At 30.6% G+C, this 20,288-nt stretch overlaps 2 protein-coding genes across 4 annotated transcripts; both read left to right on the top strand.

The window, feature by feature from the left end:
- The first annotated feature begins 2,165 nt into the window (after nucleotides 1-2,165).
- LOC109009588 (selenoprotein H) lies at nucleotides 2,166-5,701 on the top strand. Of its 3 annotated transcripts, XR_001999081.2 has the most exons (5): nucleotides 2,167-2,470; nucleotides 2,995-3,091; nucleotides 4,068-4,127; nucleotides 4,758-4,861; nucleotides 5,154-5,701. XR_001999081.2 is itself a non-coding variant. In XM_018990123.2 (4 exons), exons 1-4 carry the CDS (start codon nucleotides 2,235-2,237, stop codon nucleotides 5,232-5,234), a joined length of 474 nt encoding a protein of 157 aa, XP_018845668.1. In that variant the 5' UTR covers nucleotides 2,166-2,234; the 3' UTR covers nucleotides 5,235-5,701. The 3 variants fall into 3 exon arrangements, 2 of the variants coding, with proteins under 2 accessions (XP_018845668.1, XP_035538620.1); XM_018990123.2 differs by lacking the exon at nucleotides 4,758-4,861 and having other exon boundaries at nucleotides 2,166-2,470; XM_035682727.1 differs by lacking the exons at nucleotides 4,068-4,127; nucleotides 4,758-4,861; nucleotides 5,154-5,701 and adding an exon at nucleotides 3,223-3,303.
- A 1,462-nt stretch (nucleotides 5,702-7,163) lies between these two features.
- LOC109009587 (fasciclin-like arabinogalactan protein 14) lies at nucleotides 7,164-8,613 on the top strand. Its single transcript, XM_018990122.2, has one exon. It carries the CDS (start codon nucleotides 7,590-7,592, stop codon nucleotides 8,469-8,471), a length of 882 nt encoding a protein of 293 aa, XP_018845667.2. The 5' UTR covers nucleotides 7,164-7,589; the 3' UTR covers nucleotides 8,472-8,613.
- The last annotated feature ends 11,675 nt before the right edge of the window (nucleotides 8,614-20,288 follow it).

Below are 20,288 nucleotides of genomic sequence, written 5' to 3'. Positions count from 1 at the left end.
ACTTATAGAGCTGGAATTCCACGTATTTTGACAGTAGTGATGAGTTCAAACTTCTTCTTGTGTTTTTACTTTATATATTTACTTGTTTAGCATTGGACATAGTAAATATAGTTTTTAATTGTTTTGGATTTTTCGATTTCCTTCTAATCTCCAAACTCTTTTACTTGTAAAAATGTATTATTACTTCACAAAAATATAGGATTTATTGAGAAAACTGAGATATTATCCCTTTTTAATTCCCTTTATTCACAAAAAATAATTATTTTACGTCTGTCATATGGGATATTATATGAATAAGAAAAATTATATTCGTCATCCTTACATCATATATTACACATTATTTTTTAATTTTATGTTTTCTTACTAGATGTACGGTGTATGAATAATTAGTATAATAATTTAATTAATTTAAGAAAATAAAAAAAATAAATATTATGTATAGAAATGATGAATAACAAAACTCTATAAATTAATATAAATTGAAATGGTATTGAGTCTAATGACGCGTAGGTTAATACACTATCTTTAGATTTTATAATAAAATGTGTATAAGTTTATATGATTATATAATAACAAATTTGGTGGGCTAGTACTAGGTGAATGTTTGGAAAAGTTTTTCAATCCATCCTGTTTTTCATTTAATTTAATTTCATCTCATCTTATCTAATCTCGTTTTATTTTTTTATTAAATATTATTTAAATACAAACACTTTCAAACTAATCATTATAAATTTTCTAAAATTTTTAATAAAAAATAAAAAATAATTCTACATTTTCAAATATAAAATATAAAATATAAAAAATTTATGTTATAATAATATTTTATTTTCATAATATTTTTTATTCAACTTTTATATCTTATTTTTCAAAACTCAATAAATACTAAACTCAAACTACTTATATCTATTTACAAATTATCTTATTACTATTCACAAAATTATTATCTTATCTCATTCTCCCAACATCTTCTAAGTAGAAACATCGACAACTCTTTTACAATCATCTTATAATTTAATTTAGATAAATATAATCAAATCACTTTATTAAAAAAGTTTTAATTTGGCTAAACTGCACTCTATTTAATATAAATTAATAATTACTTAATCAAGTAATACGTACATAAATTAATTTATAGTTTTTACATATTCCTTAATAGCTAAAAATCACAAAATAAAGATTTATATATATTTGTAGAGAAAATTTATTTTGAAATATTATGTTTTGCACAATCAACACATTGTCGATGTGAAAGCTTCCAAATGAACTATGTTAAAAAATATTGATATTTTAAATTTTTTTTTTAAATTAGAATAATTCTTACTATAAATAAATTAATAATATGTTAATACACTGACTTATATGGTAACAATAATTGAATTTTTATTATTTTATCGTCGGATAATTCATCTAAGAGTATTCTTATTGGATTAGTCAAAGTTAAAGGACAATTTTGATGAATATAAGAGAAATTTAACTTTTGATTATTTCATTCACATAAATATTCACATTGAAATAACTATTTTTTAATTATATAATAATAAAATAATATAAGATAAATTTAATTGTTATTATTCACATTAAATATCTACATTAGATTATACATTTATTCATTATATAGTAATGAATAATTACTAATTTAAAAAATATTTAATTTTTTTAATTATTAATTTATTTAATTTTATCACATTTTACTATTTCACTTATTATATATTAATTAATAATTATATTTTTATTAAATTAATATATCACTAAGTAAAATGAATATATTAATTATGATAAAATATGTGATAAAAAGAAAAAGAGTGAGAAATAATTATAAAATATATATTTAATGTATGTATAGTAACTTTTAAATTTTAAATTTTTTTAAAAATTATTGTAATTAAATTTTAAATATTTTAAATTTAATTAATATTTTAATTTTTAATAATTAAATATTCATTAAATTTAATTTTTAACTAATTCAATAAAAAGGTTATGACGGGGCGAGCCGTTCGTACGGATTAGGCAGCGAGTCAGCCACGCTTCCCGACCCGAAGTCTCCGTTTCACTTCTTTGACGACACAGTCATCCGTGTACACGAAAAATCCTGACCGTCCGTTTAAATTCACCTAGCGGGAAAGCGTGAAAAATATCAGTGCGTTCTCCAACTGTTGCGCACACAACAAAAGGATAGTGCGCGCGTGTATCCTACAGAGAGATACACAGAGGGTTTCTATCTATTGGTTGGATTAATGGCGCCCAGAAAACGAAGAGTCGTGGAGGAAGAACCAGCAAAGCCCAAGTTGCCAACGAGGGTGACTCGGAGCGCGGCCAAGCGAGCGGCCAATCCAAACTCGGCTGACTTCGTGTCTGAGGGGCCCCGGACCGACTTACCGAAGAAGAAGGCCAAGAAGGTCGTGAGGAAAGAAGAGCAAGGGAAGGAAATTTCGAAAGCGGCGAAGACGAAGACCATAGTGATTGAGCACTGGTTAGTTTCTTGCTCAATTGAAAGAAAGTTTGTTAATTACTTCTTTTGGGTTGGAGTGCGAAGCAGAAGGAAAGTGAAACTTTGACGTCCTCTCTCTCTCTCTCTATTGGTTGTTTTGTTGCCGATAAACTATAGTAGTAGGGGAAAGATGATAGTTATGTTTTCGGGGGTGTTGTGTGGATTTCGTTCGGTATCTAGGAAAACTGTTGCATAAGCTTATTTGGCTGGGTTTATTTAGTTAATGTTTTTACTTTGTTATTATTAGGAAGCTGGTTAGGGCTTTCCGTAATTATGGCAAGCAAGGACCGAGTGAATCTGGTTTCGATAGCAGTTATTACATATAAAGCTACTGAGTCGAAGTCTTGTTAGGTGTAAGATGCCATTTTCTTTGATGATCATGGAGAATATTTCTGAAGAGGTTGTTCCATAATTTCTGCTCTATCTCCCTGATAGCAGCCTATTGCTGAGAAGAAATAAACTTTATCTGTTATTGTTCTTCTAATATATTTGTTGCTTGACTCTAGCAAACAATGCAATTCATTCAAGACAAGGGCCATTAGGGTGAAAGAAGGTTTGAAGAAAGGTGTTTCTGGTGTCACAGTGCTGGTCAATCCCAATAAGGTATCCTCAATGAATGTAATTTTCTTTGCCGAAAATTTAATTAGTAGCCATTGTTTCAATGATAAAGCCATCAGATATCATGATACATGTGATGAAAATAATGTCTCTGTCTTCTTCCATCCTACTGTCAGTTTACCAGGTCGATTGGATTTATGGTTCATTTGTTGCCGGGGAAAAAGGTGGTGCTTTTTATTTAGCGATGAAACTATTAGAATGCTTGTAGTCCAAACAGAATCAGACCTACAAAACTTCATCGCCACTACAATTACGAATACCTCATCTGTCATTTTCAAGGATCTTCAATTCGAATGCCTTATCTTGAATATGCTCTGCCAACCCATGTGATATATGGTGCCATGATCATCGACACATGCCATCTTTTGATTATCCACACAACTTCTGTGCTTGCCATATATGGCCACATTTTTCGAAGTCTCCCTTAGCTGATGAATTAAATCTAAATTTTGGCAAACTTTCTTCTTTTATTAACTTGTCAGTTATGCCATTCCTTGTTTGCTTTGTGCGTATAAATCATGTGATCAATTCCTGTTTTGTGCCACTAAAGCTTAAATCTTATTTTCTTGGAAGAAAATTTTCTTTTTGTCGTAAATACTAATTGATTTTTCCACCGTTCTGAAATAATCATGCATAAAATTGCTTCCAAATAACCCCGAAAATTATCAAAATATTGTATTGGTTACTGTTTGCAGCTCCAAAACAGCCACCTGGTTTTTCTCCTTGTTTCATTTCCAAATCCTACTCTTACATACCATAATTAACAATACATCCTTCGTTGGAATAGACTTTTTTTTTCTTATTAGATACTTCTGATCTTAAGAGACAATGAACTTAAAGTTACTAGAAACAAAAAGTCATCTTATAGGTCCAAATTGTCTGTTTCCTCACTTTTTTGAAGTTGGCTTCCGGTTCATGATGGGTATGGTGAGTTGATTCATTTTTTTCTTCTTTTCAACAGCCGAGAAAGGGTTGCTTTGAAATAAGGGTGGATGGTGGTGAGACGTTCATCAGTCTTCTGGTAAATGTTACTCCCACACAAGTAAACTTCATAGTTTTTTTTTTTTTTTTCAATTGTGAGATCTTTAGCATGCTTTGCGTATATCTTACTTTGATGTGGAAGTGTAACAGTGCGTTTATCATATATATGGCTCCACCACGGCCTTTTGAAGGTTGTGTGGTTTAGCCCTATACTCCCCAATCTTTGGCCTCTTATGATGCTTGGATTCTCTCCACCGCTTTGCCCAGCCAAAAAAAAAGGAAAATACTAAGTTCATAATATATATATATATAGAGAGAGAGAGAGAGAGAGAGAGAGAGAGAGAGAGTGGCTAGAGTAGAATATTTTTAGGAATATGCCTTTTTGAATGATATGTACAAATATGTATGCTTTCTCTTAGAGAAAATAAACGCTGGATCCATTCCCCATTATTGATTCTAGATAAAATGAATGCTCTCCCAAACAGGTTTACATCATATGATGTTCTTAGGATATTAATGTAGTTAACATGCATTTGTTGTTCCTTTGAAATTTAATGCCTTCGTTGTATTCTGCATGACATTGATGGTAATAATAAGTTGTAGTAGTCTGATTATAGGAAAAGGCTGCTAAAATTTAATCACTGAGTTTTGTCCATTATGGAATGTAAAGGTACTGGCAGCGCAAATGTCATCGACTGTCACAAATATTCTGATGAAGAATTAAGTTCATCATGTTTTGTCCTCTTCAAATATGGAGCTACTGCAAATATGATGGTACTTGGAGGCATTTGATGAAATATCTTAGAACTTGTTGCAATTGCTTGGTGTATGATGTGTGAGAACCTTTTGGTTGAATGGAGTTTCTCATTCAACCATGAATTTCTTGTCATATAATGATGGTAATGTTGTGGCTTTGTCATTCTTGTACGAGAGGCAGGCCTTTGCCTTTGAGATGATAAGCATATGACAAAATCTTTATTTTTCTCAATAAGGCTTTTTCAATAAACTGTTGTGGAAAACATCTGATCATCCTCTCGGTTGCCCGTCTCTGCCTTTTATTTTACAGGACATGAAGCGACCATTTGCACCAATGAAGGCTCTGGAGATTGACAAAGTCATCTCTGATATTATTGACAAGATCAAATGATAACCAAGTACTTGCATGTGGATTTTGGTGTTTGCCGTGACAGTGATTTTGTTGTAGTAAAACGCGAAGTTAAACACTTCCTCTTACGGTAGAAACCTTATTACTAATATCTGTTCGTTCGCTTTACTATTTTCCAGTAGTACTAACACTGTGAGCTGTGAAGATGAGGGTACTTAGACATTGACCGTCATTCTGGATATTGTCGACTGGGTGAGGTGATGCATACAGGTTAGGCCCATTTAACAATTTGATTGTCGTAACAGCACCTTTTTTGTTAGTGCTTGAAGGAAGCAAAGTTGCCTTCATGGTAAAAAGAATTTCCATTGATTTTGTGTGCTCTGTCCATTGCTTTGATAGTCATTGTTTTCTTGCTGCTTGCTTTGTCTTTCATTTATGTTTTTTGTTCCTCTATTGGGTCAATATTATTGTAATTGTTACTAAAATAATAACGGAAATTACATTTTGCACCTCCAAAGTACATCCTTTTTTTTTTTTTGTTCCAACTTGCAACCTCTGTCTCTATGATGCATTGAATCAGATAGATTTTCAAGCAGTTTTACAAAAGATTTTTCATTCATAAAAGGTTGAAAATAGTCAAAATACCCTCCAATTTTGGTGACCCATGACTAGGTTGTCATCTCTAGTCGTTGTTAGAGTAGTTTGATATCTTCTTTAACTACTAATGATATGATAAGTAGTTATTAGGATACATGTATCTATTTCTTTTGTTATACTCTAATAAATTATTGTAAATAAAAGTGATCTTTATTATTTGGGTAGCGGCTGACTACCCGTTAGAAATCGGCGGTACCAAGTTGGGCTCTTGAATTTTCTTTGTTTGTTCGGTCGTGGGTTCTGGGAGTTGGATTGTACCAGAATCGAATGTTCTCATATTACACGATGTTGGGCTCAGCCCAAAATTCAGAGAAGGTAAGGCTTAGGTATATATGTTCTTCAGTGCTATTCATCATCTTTTACATATTATATATTATATATTTTTTATTTAGTTTTATTCTTTTTAAATTAATTAAATTATTCTACTAATTATTCATAGGAACCTGCTATAGCCATAGAGGATTCTCACAGATAATCTTAACCGAAAGGAAAAACATTTTTTTTTTTTTGCTTTTTTCCAATTATTTTTTTAAACACTTTAAATTTTTTTAAAAAATATAAAAAAATCATGAATTCATTTAAAAATAATTTCTTCATCATTAAGTAAAAAAATTAAAAATAAAATAAAATAAAATAAAATGAAATTTGGTAAAAATTTTTGGTAGAAAGTTTGTGAGAATAGTATTTTCTTTATTCATATACCACATATTTGATAAGAACAAAAATAAAATAAAAATAAGTGATGTACGGGATGATAAATATAATTTTTCTATGTTCTTTCCTTCAAAGTTTATATTTTCGCACCTATTTCAGTCACCGAAGTCATTTGTACATGTTAAGATGCAACAACCTTTAACTTTAAATTTTAGACGGGGTAGCCCGAGAAGTCCGACTATAATTTATACTCAGATTTTATTTTATACGGAGATTTGACATTAACCGACTTTTGTGACCAATGCCTTTATTTATTTATTTATTTTTAATGTAAAAAAAAAAAAAAAAAATCAGTCACAAAAGTTGGTCAATGCCATCGGGCACAGTAGCGGCCTACGCATTTAAATGGGATGGAATTGTTAAAGCCCTAAATTTATGTTATGATATTACGGTAAATTACTATTTATCTCAATAAAATTTAAACAAATAGAAAAGAATAAATTTTAATTATTTTGAAACTTTGAGCTTAGATCGAAACCAAAATCAACCTTTGGGGTCTTTTTTTTTTTTTAATCTAATTCAACTTCTTCTTCAATGTTTTCACTGCATGTTAATAAGTACGGCAGCAAGATCATGTAATTACTTTCTTTTACTTTGGCTTTTTCCATGATCATTTAACTGACTTAATTAAACTCTAGAATTGCAATATGGTCAATCTGTAATTAATTACATTACATCCCCTCGTTTGGAAATCCATATGTTGGAATTTTGTCAAGCCCTCTAAATTTAGGAAAACTATATATGACAGACTACAGTATCATTCCAAACCATACATCCGCCAAAAATAGCCTATATAGCTTGTGAAACCCCAAACTCACCTTGCCCCTTGCCCTCCTTGTTGGAAGCATAGAGAAATTCACTCCTGATCCATCAAATCTGACACAATCTGTTTCCCTTTCATATTTACTAAATTAGAACTACCCCTCTACCCTATATATTAAAATCCATCAGATCCCTTTGAAACATAGAAAGGTTTTGGTTTCATATTTGATACATAATTATTATAGGTACACATATATATCAAACATGAATTCCAAAGCCTCTTCTCTCCTCTCCTTTGCTTTCGTAATCCTTTTCTTCTCCTCTGCCTCGGCCTTCAATATTACAAGGATCCTCAGCCATTTCCCGGAGTTTAGCAGCTTTAACGACTATCTCACCCAGACCCAACTCTTCCAACAAATTAATAGCCGCAACACCATCACTGTTCTTGTCGTCAACAATAATGCCATTGCTAGTCTCTCTGGAAAACCCTTGGATGTTATCAAGAAGATCTTGAGCGTTCATGTCGTGCTTGACTACTATGATGTTGAGAAGCTCACGACGCTACCCAAGAAGACCACCGTTCTCACCACCTTGCTTCAATCCAGCGGTCTTGCTGTCGGACAACAAGGATTCTTGGATGTTTCACTTGTCAATGAGGGTGAGATCGCTTTTGGGTCAGCGGTAAAAGGTTCAAGTCTCAACATCAAGCTCGTTAAACCCGTGCTTGCTCGACCCTATAACATCTCTGTGCTCGAAGTTACATCTACAATTGTACCTCCTGGTATCGATCAAGCAGCTGCCTCACCCAAGAGCCCACCAACTGCTCCAGCGACTGCACCAGCTCATGCTCCGGCAAAGGAACCAATTGCAAAGGCTCCTGCTCCCACTGATGAGGTGGCTGGTGATTCCCCTACAGAATCACCATCATCTGCACCAGAGGCTGATGCACCGAATGCAGATGCACCGAATGCAGATGCACCGAATGCAGATGATGCAGCACCAGTCAGCTCTCCTGTACCTAGTGCTGCTGATGCTGCTCCCACTCCCACTCCATCTGAATCAGGTTCTTCACGCACCAATGTAGCCTCGGGTTTCCTGAGTGTTGGGGTGGTGATGGGTTTGGTGGCATTGTTAGTGTCTTTCTAATTAATCTAAATGTATGAGGGATAATGAGAAAGATTAAGCATGACAAGAGGAATCAATGGGGAAAAGAAATGTAGATTGTTGAATGGAAATGCATATGAATAACATGACAATATTGATCAATGAATGCAACGTTTAAGCTTAATCAATTCATAACTGGCCGTGTATTTATAATTTATCTCATTAATTTGGCTCATGCTTTTCTATATCTATGTGAAATCGTTACGTTCACTTTTCTGCTTTAAGGGGGTATGCGGGACATAAACATCAATTATAAGTAGAGAAAATTCTCAAGGAATGCACGTCTTTGACTTTTTATTAATAGTACTTTACCATATCCGGCACGAAAAACGAATTAGCATATGGAGATCTCTTGTCCTGCCATATATTATATGGACAGTGCTAGGGGCCGTCGAGCATGTAATACTGGGCCTGCCCCCGAGTGCATTTGAAAATGTTTTTTTAAACATTTTTTAACATACTTAATAAAAATACACAACTTCACTAATATTATTAATTTAATCATTAAAAAAAATTAAAATATCTAAATAGTAACTTTGAGAATACAAGTATCAGTTTTTATATTATATACACATAAAAGGACAGGGGACTTAAAAGACACGGGAGTAGGGCTGAGCACCGACTGTTTCAGAGTCGGAGGGCCCAACCTCAGACTCCGACTCCGAGATGTAGAGAATTCGCTCCGCCTCCGACTCCGACTTGTCGGAGTAGAGTCGGATTTTTGGACTTTTTATTTTTAATTTTTTTTAACTTCATATTTGACCCACTTTTTTAAAAAAAAAATTTTGTGGGCTTTCAAATTTCAATTTTCCCAAAATTACAATCCAAACTTATTAAACTTTTGATTATAATAAAAAATACAACTAAATAAAACAAGTAACATACTAACATACATTCAAAAATTAAAAATTAAAAGAAAGTCCTATTTTTACATGTACTCCCATCATCCATGATTTCATATTCACATCCAACTAATCACTACAATAAACAAAGGCACCGTATATGAAATGAAGATTAAAAAAAATGGCACCGTATAGTTAGTATAGTATACTATTATAATTACTATGAATCTATTTTTAATTATATTATATATATGTGAAGATTCATAAAAAATATATGATATATATTATTATATATGAATATTAAAAAAAAAAGGCACCGTATATGAAATGAAGAATCAAAAGATAGTATTACTATTTTATATATAATATAGTATTACTATATTACACTATTAGTCTATTACTATATCTTATAATATAATTACTAATACTATAGTATCATACTATTAGTATGTTAGTGATTTAATATTATATATATATATATATTAAATCTCTAATCTCTTATACTTGATATATATTTTAATATATATATATATATATATTAGTAATACACTAATAGTATTAGTATATTAGTATTGGTATTAGTTATTATTAATACTATATATTATACTAATAGTGATATTAATACTATATATAGTTATAATGATTAATATAACTACATTAGTATTAGTTATAGTGATTCAGCATAACTGTATTAGTATAAGTTATAGTGATTTAGTATAGGTATAATACTATAAGTTATAACTATAGTCTATAATAGTATTAGTATAAATATTAGTATTAGTTATAATGATTTAGTATAACTATATTAGTATAAGTTATAGTGATTTAGTATAGGTATAATACTATAAGTTATAATTATAGTCTATATTAGTATTAGTATTAGTTATAGTGATTAGCATAACTATATATTAGTATTTGCTATAGTGATTTTAATTTAGTATAACTATATAATACTATTAGTATAAATCACTATACTAACTATATCACTGATAGTATTATATACTAATACTAGTATATCACTATAGTTAATAGTATCATATAGTAATATAGTATTAGTAATTAATACTATAGTGATTTATATAGTAATTTATATATAGACTTAAAGTGGATTACTAATAGTATTAGTATTAGACCATAAATCTAATTAATATACTAATGTATATTAGTATTACTAATATATTTATCAAAATGAATATGTTGAGAATTTATTAAGTAGAAAAATATAATTAATACAAGATATTGTTATATAAAATTTATATGAATAATACTTTAGCTATTCTACATTAGTATTATATGTTATTCTAAATTTATAGATTAGTGTTTATCCATTAGTATTACATGTTGATGTTATTATGCATCTTAGTGTTTATAATATATTATATATACACTAGTATTACATGTTATTATATTTATACATTAGTAATTTAGTGTTACAACTTACATGTAACATGGTAGTAATATTGTAAATTTGTAATAGTATGGTATTTACATATAGTCATATACTAAACTATTATTATTTATTAGTCAATTTAGTCTATATATTATAGTATAAATATATTATTTAACTAGTATATTATTGAGTTTAACTAACTATATAAGATATAATTGTATAAAATTCAAATGATTAATATATAGAAAACACATATATTTTTATAAAATATGTATAAAATCGGAGGCGGAGTGTCGGAGGCGGATCGGAGCGGAGTTGGTTCTTCAATGACTTTAACTCCGACTCCGAGGAGTGGACCCGGAGCGGAGTCGGATTGTCTGATTTTTGCTTAGCCCTACACGGGAGATCTCTTCCTGCAATTGCCAAGTGCCAACTACATATATAGGTTTGATGAGTCTTCACTAAATTTAGATTAAAGAAAACTAGAGACAAATTTTAAAACAGCGTGCATAAGCTGAACCAATTAGGTTGAGAAACCCTAATTCTTATACCTAGATGAGAGCATTTGGATCCCAATGCCTAACACTCCTAATTTCTAAATTTTAGCAAAGAAATTTAACTTTTTGACAAAAACCCATCTCCATTCGGTTCCTTATTTTATAGAAGTGAAACGCTTTGGATCGGTCCATCCGAAAATAAGGCTTTAACAGCATCTAATAATACTCCACCATGTCAACAATTTCATAGAAATTACAATAGACTCGTTACACTGAATAATGAAACACATCTACACATCTCTCCATTCAGAAATAAATTTGAGCCCCCATTAAATCGAAGAACACCATCTCCCCATCGCCCACCGTCGCACGACACCATTACCAGTCCATCAACACCATTAGTGATAAAAAAAAAAAAAAAGAAACGTAATTTTTCGAAGAGAAAAAAAAGTGACTTTCAAATCAGAAACACATAACATTGGAGGAAAGCACCGTGCTCATTGCATCATAGTTTCCTGCTTTGCTTCACACAATCTTCCATGTCCTACTTCTCCTCATCTCAAACGCGCAAGGGCTAGTAGTAAATTTCCCACCTTAAAAAATATAACCAAAATTAATTATTACTTGTGATTACAACTATCCAACAACTGAAAACCAAACCTAAATAAATTGATGAAGTAGCCTTTTACCCGTTGGTTTTGTTCCCTCCCAGATTCCAAAAATCTGGGACAATTGCAGAAGTAGCCTTCTACCTTCCATTTTTCTTTGTACATTTCCTAGCCCCAAAATCTCGAGCAAAAAATAGAGAGGACATACGCTTTATTCTCAGCTAACCCTTCTTTTTAATTTATTCAAAAAATATTATGTATTTGTTGTGAAGTTGTTTGCCTTTTTGGACCGAAACTTTTTTTGATTCAATTCAATTACCTCCTTTCTGCTCGAAACTGGATTACTTGGGGAGAAGGTGGCCGTAGAGGCCACGCCCAAGAAGGTGAGCAAATCAGAGAGGAGGGATTTTTCACATGGGGAGATTTCGGGGGAAGAGGGAGACGAGGAGGCTTCGATTTGAGGAATGGCTTTTCACTTAGGAATTTTTCACTTATCACCTGTAGACAGGTCCATGAAATGAGAAATGGAGGAGCATCGTGGCAACATGTCATTGGAGGGCTGTTATTTGAACTTCAACAGACTGACCGCTTTGAAGATTTTCTCTTTATAGAAAGGTTTTGTGATATGAATGGTGGCTCCCTAAATATGGGGAGTCACTATTCATCCCTAAATCGTTTTTTTATAAATATTTTATTTTAATAAATAAAACAATTCCTTATTCCAATCACCTACACTTTCTCTCATATTTATATTTGAGTAGTAGTTAAGTCAAATTTTAAAAAATTTATAGAAAAGTCGATATGAATGCTCTGAAACAAGGGAAAATTAAGAAAAAGTTCCCGAGTTTGCGTACTTGTGATTTGTGAAAAATGGCACAATGCACTTACATTTTAGTCCTTAGGTTGTGGATTTTTTAAAATTATCCCACTACTTGTGTTAGCTGTTAATCTAAAATATAAATTAATGGAAATGATCATGACGTACGTCGACACTTTTTTTTGTCATTTCATGCACGTGTCTAACAAAGATTATAAATTATAAATAGTTCAATTTTTTTAAAATGTTTTAAAAATCATTTAAAAATTAAAAAATGCTTAATACAAAAAAAAAAAGAATGATAAACTTATTTAAAAGAGCCTAAAAACTCTTGAGAAAAACAAAACTAAAAAATTTCAAACATTAAAAATCTTGTCCCCATTAAAAATTTCAAACGTTAAGTTGACAAGTGAAACGGCAAAAAATCATATTTTATAAGGAGTCGTTTGGATTGAGAAACACTCTCAACCTATCTAATCTTATCATTACAATTTTCTCAAATTCACACACAAAATATAATAAACAACTCAACTTTTTCAATTCTCAAAACAATAAGAATATTATTCTAACAATATTTTATTCAACTTTCAACTTTTATTTAAAATCATCTGATCATCTCACTATCCAAACAGCTCCTAAATGAAAACTATCAATATTCTAACATGAAATAAAAGATGATCATCATAATATATTCAGTAGGTTAATTGGTAAGAGTTGATGTTAAGAAGTGATTTTGTTTCAGCACCCAAAATCTAATAAGCATGATCGAGAAAAGTTTGAAGTCACCATGATTTTTTTTTTAATATTGCTATAAACTCAGATAATTTTTATTCTTATAAAACATATCTGTAATTCTTAATCATGTACAAAATTAGTACGTATATGCATCATGTGAACATGAATCATGATCGGAGATTTAATTGATCATATGTCTTACAACACATAAATCTAGATAATAATCATATGATCTAACTTTATACGTGTATATATATATATGTGTGTGTGTTTGTGTGTGTGATTCTTTAATTGTGGTGTCTTGGTTGAGAGATAGAGTTTGTACGGTGTGGTATCTTTGTGATTTCTGGGATCATTTGTTAACTTTGTTGGTTGGGTTTAATTTTTCTATCACTCATATTTTTAGGGAGAGAAATAAAGTGGGTGATGAATTTGCTAAAGCCGGGGCTTTGGGGGAGGAGTTTCTCATGTTAGAGGCAGTGGATTTACCACGTGAGGTGCGAGGTTTGTACATGTTAGATTTAATGGGTATGGCTAATATTTGAAGTCGGTTTTAATTTCCGGCATGTTTTTGGTTGTAAGGTTTTGTTTACCAATGTTGGTAGTACATGAGTGATCAGTTGAGTCTTTTTGTTAAGGTATTCCTCCACCATAAGTGATGATTTTTTAATAAATATGGGGAGGGATCACTCATGGACTTGTGACCCTGACTCTTTAATATATATATATATATATATATATATATATATGCACGCATACAATATTATTATCTCATAATTTATCGAATTGGTTATTTTATTTTTCCACCACTAAGATCAGATCAATCCACCAAGGGGAGTAATAATGCATGGTTGACTCCCAAAATTCTGATAATCTTGCGTAAAAAATCAACGCCTTTTATTTTCAATATAATTAGTATCCCTGCAATTTGAAACCACCAAGGGGAGTAATAATGCATGGTTGACTCCCTGAATTGAGACATTAAATATGATTATTTGGCAGTACTACTACATGCAGGACACGAACTTACAAAAGTATCAAGATATTAGTTATATAGCTAGCTGGCTACCATATATTAGTAGCGGAATATACTTTATATTAAGTGCACCATTAAAAAATTAAGATCTAATAATATTAAACAGATCATCATCATCATCATGTATTAATACTCGGAACCAGCTAGCTAGCAATATCCTGACGATTAATGTAAAATCACGAAACGATTGATCCTCTTTTCTCCCATTTATCTAAATTATTATGGCTTCTGATGATCATAAATCCATGCAGAGAGTCCTAATTCATCACCTAATTTAGTTAGATTTAATTTATAATATCTAAGTTTCAATGTCCCATCGAATTATGAATTAATCTTATATATACAATAGTATTAGATACAAATTTCAAATATACAAACTTTTTGTAAGAATATCAGCCTCATTTTGAAAAAGTGAGTTTATAAAATTTTTTTCCGATGAGATTTACTTTTTTATAAAATTTTTGCAGAAAACTTGTGTATATTATTTTCCTTATATATATAAATAGAGTAATGTTACATATAGTCCTTAAAATGAGGACTGTATTGTAAGCCTAATTAATTTTGTCTTTAAATTTTTTTAAAATTATAATAATATCTTTATCAAAATTGTATTTTTTTCTATTTAATAAAAGACTTGTATATGCAATCTTTTATTTAGAAATTGTAAATAGAATTTCTCATATATATATATATATATATATATATATATATATATAAAAGTACACTGCCGACCTAGCTGGCTAGGTAGCTAGAATTCTAATTCCTCAACGTAGGTTGATAGTTAGCTACGTTTTCCAAATAGGATTTTTCTTGAATTTTCTGAAAGCATCAAGGTTTCAAGCTGCCTGCTTGGAGATTCCAAAATTCTAAATGCTTTGGGGATCACTCTTTCCACGTTAACATTAGTTCTTTTGTAAAGGTCTCTTACACAAGAAGCATAAGCTCGTTTAGATTAATATATATTTGCAATGTCTATTATATTTTATATATATATATATATATATATATTCTAGGGTCATGTTAGGCTGCTTCCCAGCAATGACAGCTGGGCTTGTCGCCTAGCACAAACTTAATTTTTTTGTTTTTTATTTACATATATTTTTAAAATATTTGAATATTTTTAAAAAATAAAAAAATACATCAATATATTAAAAATCATTTCCTTAATTAGTAAGTAAAACAAATAATTTAAAAAAAATTGAACACACAAACGATCAAAGTGAGTGAACAAAATGAGGGGACAAAATAGTATTTTCCTACTAGTGATGCTACTTTCACGAGTTCCTGCTAGTTGTTTTCAAACTTTTTTTTTACATGTATTTTTTAATATTTTTAAATATTTTTTAAGAGAATAAAAAATTATAATATTATTAAAAAAAATAATTACTTAATCGTTAAGTAAAAACAAAAAAATCCCAACGGAAGACTATCATTTTACTTTTCCTATATTCTAAGTACGTCCCGATCATATTCTATGATGTGCACGTGATTAGCTGAGCTCAACCTCATCCTAGCATTCTGGGACCTTGTCTCATTGTCGGTCGAGTTGGATTCTTGATTCGACAGAAACATTAATATGTGTACGTGTGCTGAAGGTGACTGGAGGGTATGATCTAATCAGATCAGATCATCATCATCATAAAGTACTTCCCAATAATTGGATAATATATTTATTTTATATATATAATTAATATACTAACGGAGAAACATTCCCACACCACTCATGTCGGCTTAATGCGCGTGGTCCACTGTCCCTCTCATTTTAATTTTCTCTTGAGATGATCAATTAGTTAATGAGTTAGTCTATATAAAATCTTAATAAAGAGATTTATATAAGTTTATATAATTATGTTTAAAAAAAATTAAAAATTATAATAATATATTTTTAAAAATAATATTTTTTATTTTTTATCTTTATTTATCAATGAGATTGGCTCTCACTTAGGACTGTAAATAAATTTTTTCTTAATTAATTAGTTATATTTAGTTGTAAGGAGGAATAGCTACTTTAATTCCTCATTTTATTCTTTGTGCCACGTATTTGTTCTTTTTAGAATAGGAATATATATAAAAGTTCCGATGGAATTAATTAAATAAAATATCCTAGTTAGTTTAATGTTTGCGTTTTTCAGCTTTAATTCACTTTTGAGAAAATTCTCAGCTAGCTTTATTAATTAAGCTAAGTACTTTTCTCGTGGTTATCTTATTATATATATATATATATATGGAGATATCGATATATAATTAATTATCTATGCATGCTATGCCGACTTTAATTGGAGGATCAACACATTTAACTTTAGTTTTATTCCCCAAATGGTGCTTAATTAATTTGATCCGCTGCTAAAATAAATAAAATACATGCCGATCGAGTACGCATATACCTCATGATCATGAAGCTTGAATTTCATAATCAACACGCTAATGATAATATCCTCTAGATTGTACCATATGTTATTAATATTTATATAGGTTGTAATGGAGTACATATCCGGCCCGCATTTAAGGATGATTTGTCAAGCCCAAAATACCCTGCCACTTTCTCGGAATAGATCAGCAGGCAATGCAGGGAAGATTAAGAAAAAAAAAGAAGAGATATATATATATATATATATATAATTCCCACCTCGATCTTTCTTTTTCTCCCTCATCAAACACTAACTTATATATATATATATATATATATATATATAATGGCGGTATATATCCGTACTAGTGTTTGTTTAGGCATCAAGCGAATATCAATCGATGGCTTGTTCATGAATTATCATAACTTCATTGGTATATATATATATTATATAAATTAAGGTGCTCGAGATCCCGAATAAAAAAGCTGCACATCAACATGCATGCATGCATTCTATTTGTGTCAAAAATAGAACTAATATAGACATATAAGTATCTTAATTTTCTTTTTGGTTGTACGTACGTACAAATATTTCATACATGATTGGAAAAAAATAATTATAATATATAAGTGGGTTGGTGAAGTACGTATACATAGATGATTCATGATTGGTACTCATGCATGAGTGGTACACAGCCATATGCATGTGTAATCGACGTCCTAGCTAGCTAGCTAATTAATAGGGACGCTAGCTATTTAGCTGCTTGTTTAAGATCAGAAGAATATTAATTGCGGCTTGTCGACCAACTTTTCAAAATGTTAACTGCATGCATGCATCTTAATGTCATCATGTACTCATGACGTGTAGCGAGCTTAGAGATCGATGGAGACGAGCAATGGATATTGGAATCTAGCTAGCTAGGCCTTTTCTTTGGATCTCCCCCACCAAACTCCTTTTTATAATATATAATAATAATAAAGAGCCGTTACCGACGCTGGTTTTGTTTTTCCAAATCCGATGTATGAATGCATGCAAGAGATGACAAATTAAATCATTGTCATCAATTAATTTAGTTGGATGTATATGGAAACTGAATCTGGTACATACGTAAGTGCCAACTTGGCGCCTTCTTATGATCATGCGGCCACAAGATTCCTTGCCTGGAGGCTGGAAGGATATTCAAATTTCAAAGCACGTAAACATATATGATGATTTTGCAGCCAATTAATATTACACTATATATCGATCTTAATTTCTCTTTCCTTTACAAAAAAATTTTAAAAATCACAAGAGATCTCTAATTAACCTATATATCGAGTAATTTAACTCATTAATTAGTATGAGAATTAATGTTCAGGATAGGAATTCTTGTATCCTTTATTAATTAGTAGTAGTGCGTAGGATAAGAAAAATAAATTAAAGGCAAAAATCTGATTACTTGTACTGATCTTAATTATTACAGTTAGATGTTTTATATATGAATAATGGTATATATCACACTCACATCTCACTTTTATCTCAATATTATATAAGATGTGACACATTTAATACTATTGGATGATTAATAATCATTCAATAAAAGATTATTCAATGGTAATAAATATCACACATCTAACATAATAAGATGATAGTATGGTGTATAAAAATTTCTATATATATTTGGCTCCAATTAATTGATAATTAGTTATTTTTTCCTTCTTTAGAGTGAGCTGTAATTACCCAAAAACGTTTTTTTTTTCCTGCACGTTGCTTATAATTATTTGGTTGATTCCTAAAGAAAGAGACGAATTACAAGAAGAATATGTATGTATGCATGATGTGTTTGGGTCTAGTGGAAAGTATGCATGTACAGTACGCATATACGCGTGCATTTCCAGAAGCAAGAATACCACAAAGAAGGACTGTAGCAGAACTTGTCTCACGTTCGTGCTGCAGGAAGTAAGAGTGCATGATGATCATGTGGTACAGGCAGGTCAATTAATCATGAATTTGAATGTTTATCCATTTGCTATAGTACGATACTGGGTAATGGAATTTACAACTTTCTATGATATCTGCTGTTCATGAGTACTTGAATCTTTATCCAGAAACAAAGAAACATGCCCAGGTGGGAATTCTTGCTGTTGATAAAGCTAGCGAATTAGAAAAATATAAATATTCTGAGATCATAAAGGATTGTGAAGGGTCTGTGTCATTTGGATCCCGTGGCATGCATAAAGAGGGACACCACAGAAACAAGAGCAGACCTTATGCTTGAGGATTGAATGCCAAAAGGTGTGCAAAAAGTTTGCATTTTTGTCTACTGTTCTTCACTGGGTTTTGGTCTGTAATGGCACCTGCAGGGAATATATATAATCTCTGTTCAACTTCATGATTGTAAAGTTGAGAGGACCACCATTATTGGCTAAAGCCCACGATCGATATGCACCACAATGCCACATATTGATGTTTGTTCTTGACTAAGAATCATGCATACCGATAAGAATAGAAATCATCATCATTTCTATTATTGGTATTACACACGATCAGATCGAATTGATAGACCAGTCGACCTGCTGGTAATGTTTCACATTACAGTTGTGTTTGGATGTTGAAGTGAGTTGAGTTGAGTTGAGTTGAGATGATAAAATATTGTTAGAAAATTATTTTTTAATATTATTATTATTTTTAGATTTGAAAAAATTGAATTGTTTATTATATTTTGTGTTGGAATTTGAAAAATTTGTAATGATGAGATGAGATGAGTTGAGATGAGTTATGGAACCAAACAACAATAGCAAATTAACTATGTTTTTTTCCAGTTTCAAATATACTTTTATTTGAGATCGGTGTATTATCATCTGTAATTCAACTGGTATATATATCATTTCTTTACGGTAATGCTTTAATCACAAAGAAAGTCTACACAAATAAATAAATAAACAAATTGACAAGCTACCATATTATATGAAACCATGTCAGTTAATATATATATATATATATACACACACATTCGGTGTCTTAATTATACATGTATTGATCAACACGTTAATTATAACTATTGTAGTCTGAATAGGAGGGTAAATTTTTTGGTCTGCGTTGGTAAAATTAATTCATATCTACGTACATGATTAATTAATAGTCAATCCGTATCCCATGCAGTAGTCATGTTATACGTAGAAAATGGCTCGATGTTTTTCTGCTTATCATTCCTATAAATAGAAATATTTGACTTAGTTTTTATCTAATTTCTTTATTCTCTCTAAAAAACTTAGAAAATATTAAGAATCTGTTAACTAGCTAGTTAACGAGGAGTAGAAAATATTTGATCTTCTACTCCTTGCTTAATTTCTTCCCCTTTCCCTGTTTTTTTTTTTTTTCCTTCTTTTTTTTCTTTGATCTTTCTCCCCCATTAATGTTTTGACATAAAAAAGATGTCACAAAAATAACTATATTAACTGACGTGTATTGATATGTTATATTAAATTATAAAATTATTTTATTATAAAATATATCGATTTAACGTATCATATAAAATTATTTATTA

Source organism: Juglans regia, chromosome 11 (genome assembly GCF_001411555.2).
Source record: "Juglans regia cultivar Chandler chromosome 11, Walnut 2.0, whole genome shotgun sequence".
In the NCBI taxonomy this organism is placed as follows: Eukaryota; Viridiplantae; Streptophyta; class Magnoliopsida; order Fagales; family Juglandaceae; genus Juglans; species Juglans regia.
The sequence above is the reverse complement of the archived record's forward strand: the minus strand, read 5'-3'. Positions and strand labels throughout refer to the sequence as shown.

Coding starts and splice junctions, on each gene's coding strand:
- LOC109009587 (XM_018990122.2), top strand. CDS start 7,590: ATGAATTCCAAAGCCTCTTCTCTCCTCTCCTTTGCTTTCGTAATCCTT.
- LOC109009588 (XM_018990123.2), top strand. CDS start 2,235: ATGGCGCCCAGAAAACGAAGAGTCGTGGAGGAAGAACCAGCAAAGCCC. Junction 2,471..2,994: donor ACCATAGTGATTGAGCACTG/GTTAGTTTCTTG, acceptor GCTTGACTCTAG/CAAACAATGCAATTCATTCA. Junction 4,128..5,153: donor AGACGTTCATCAGTCTTCTG/GTAAATGTTACT, acceptor TTTATTTTACAG/GACATGAAGCGACCATTTGC.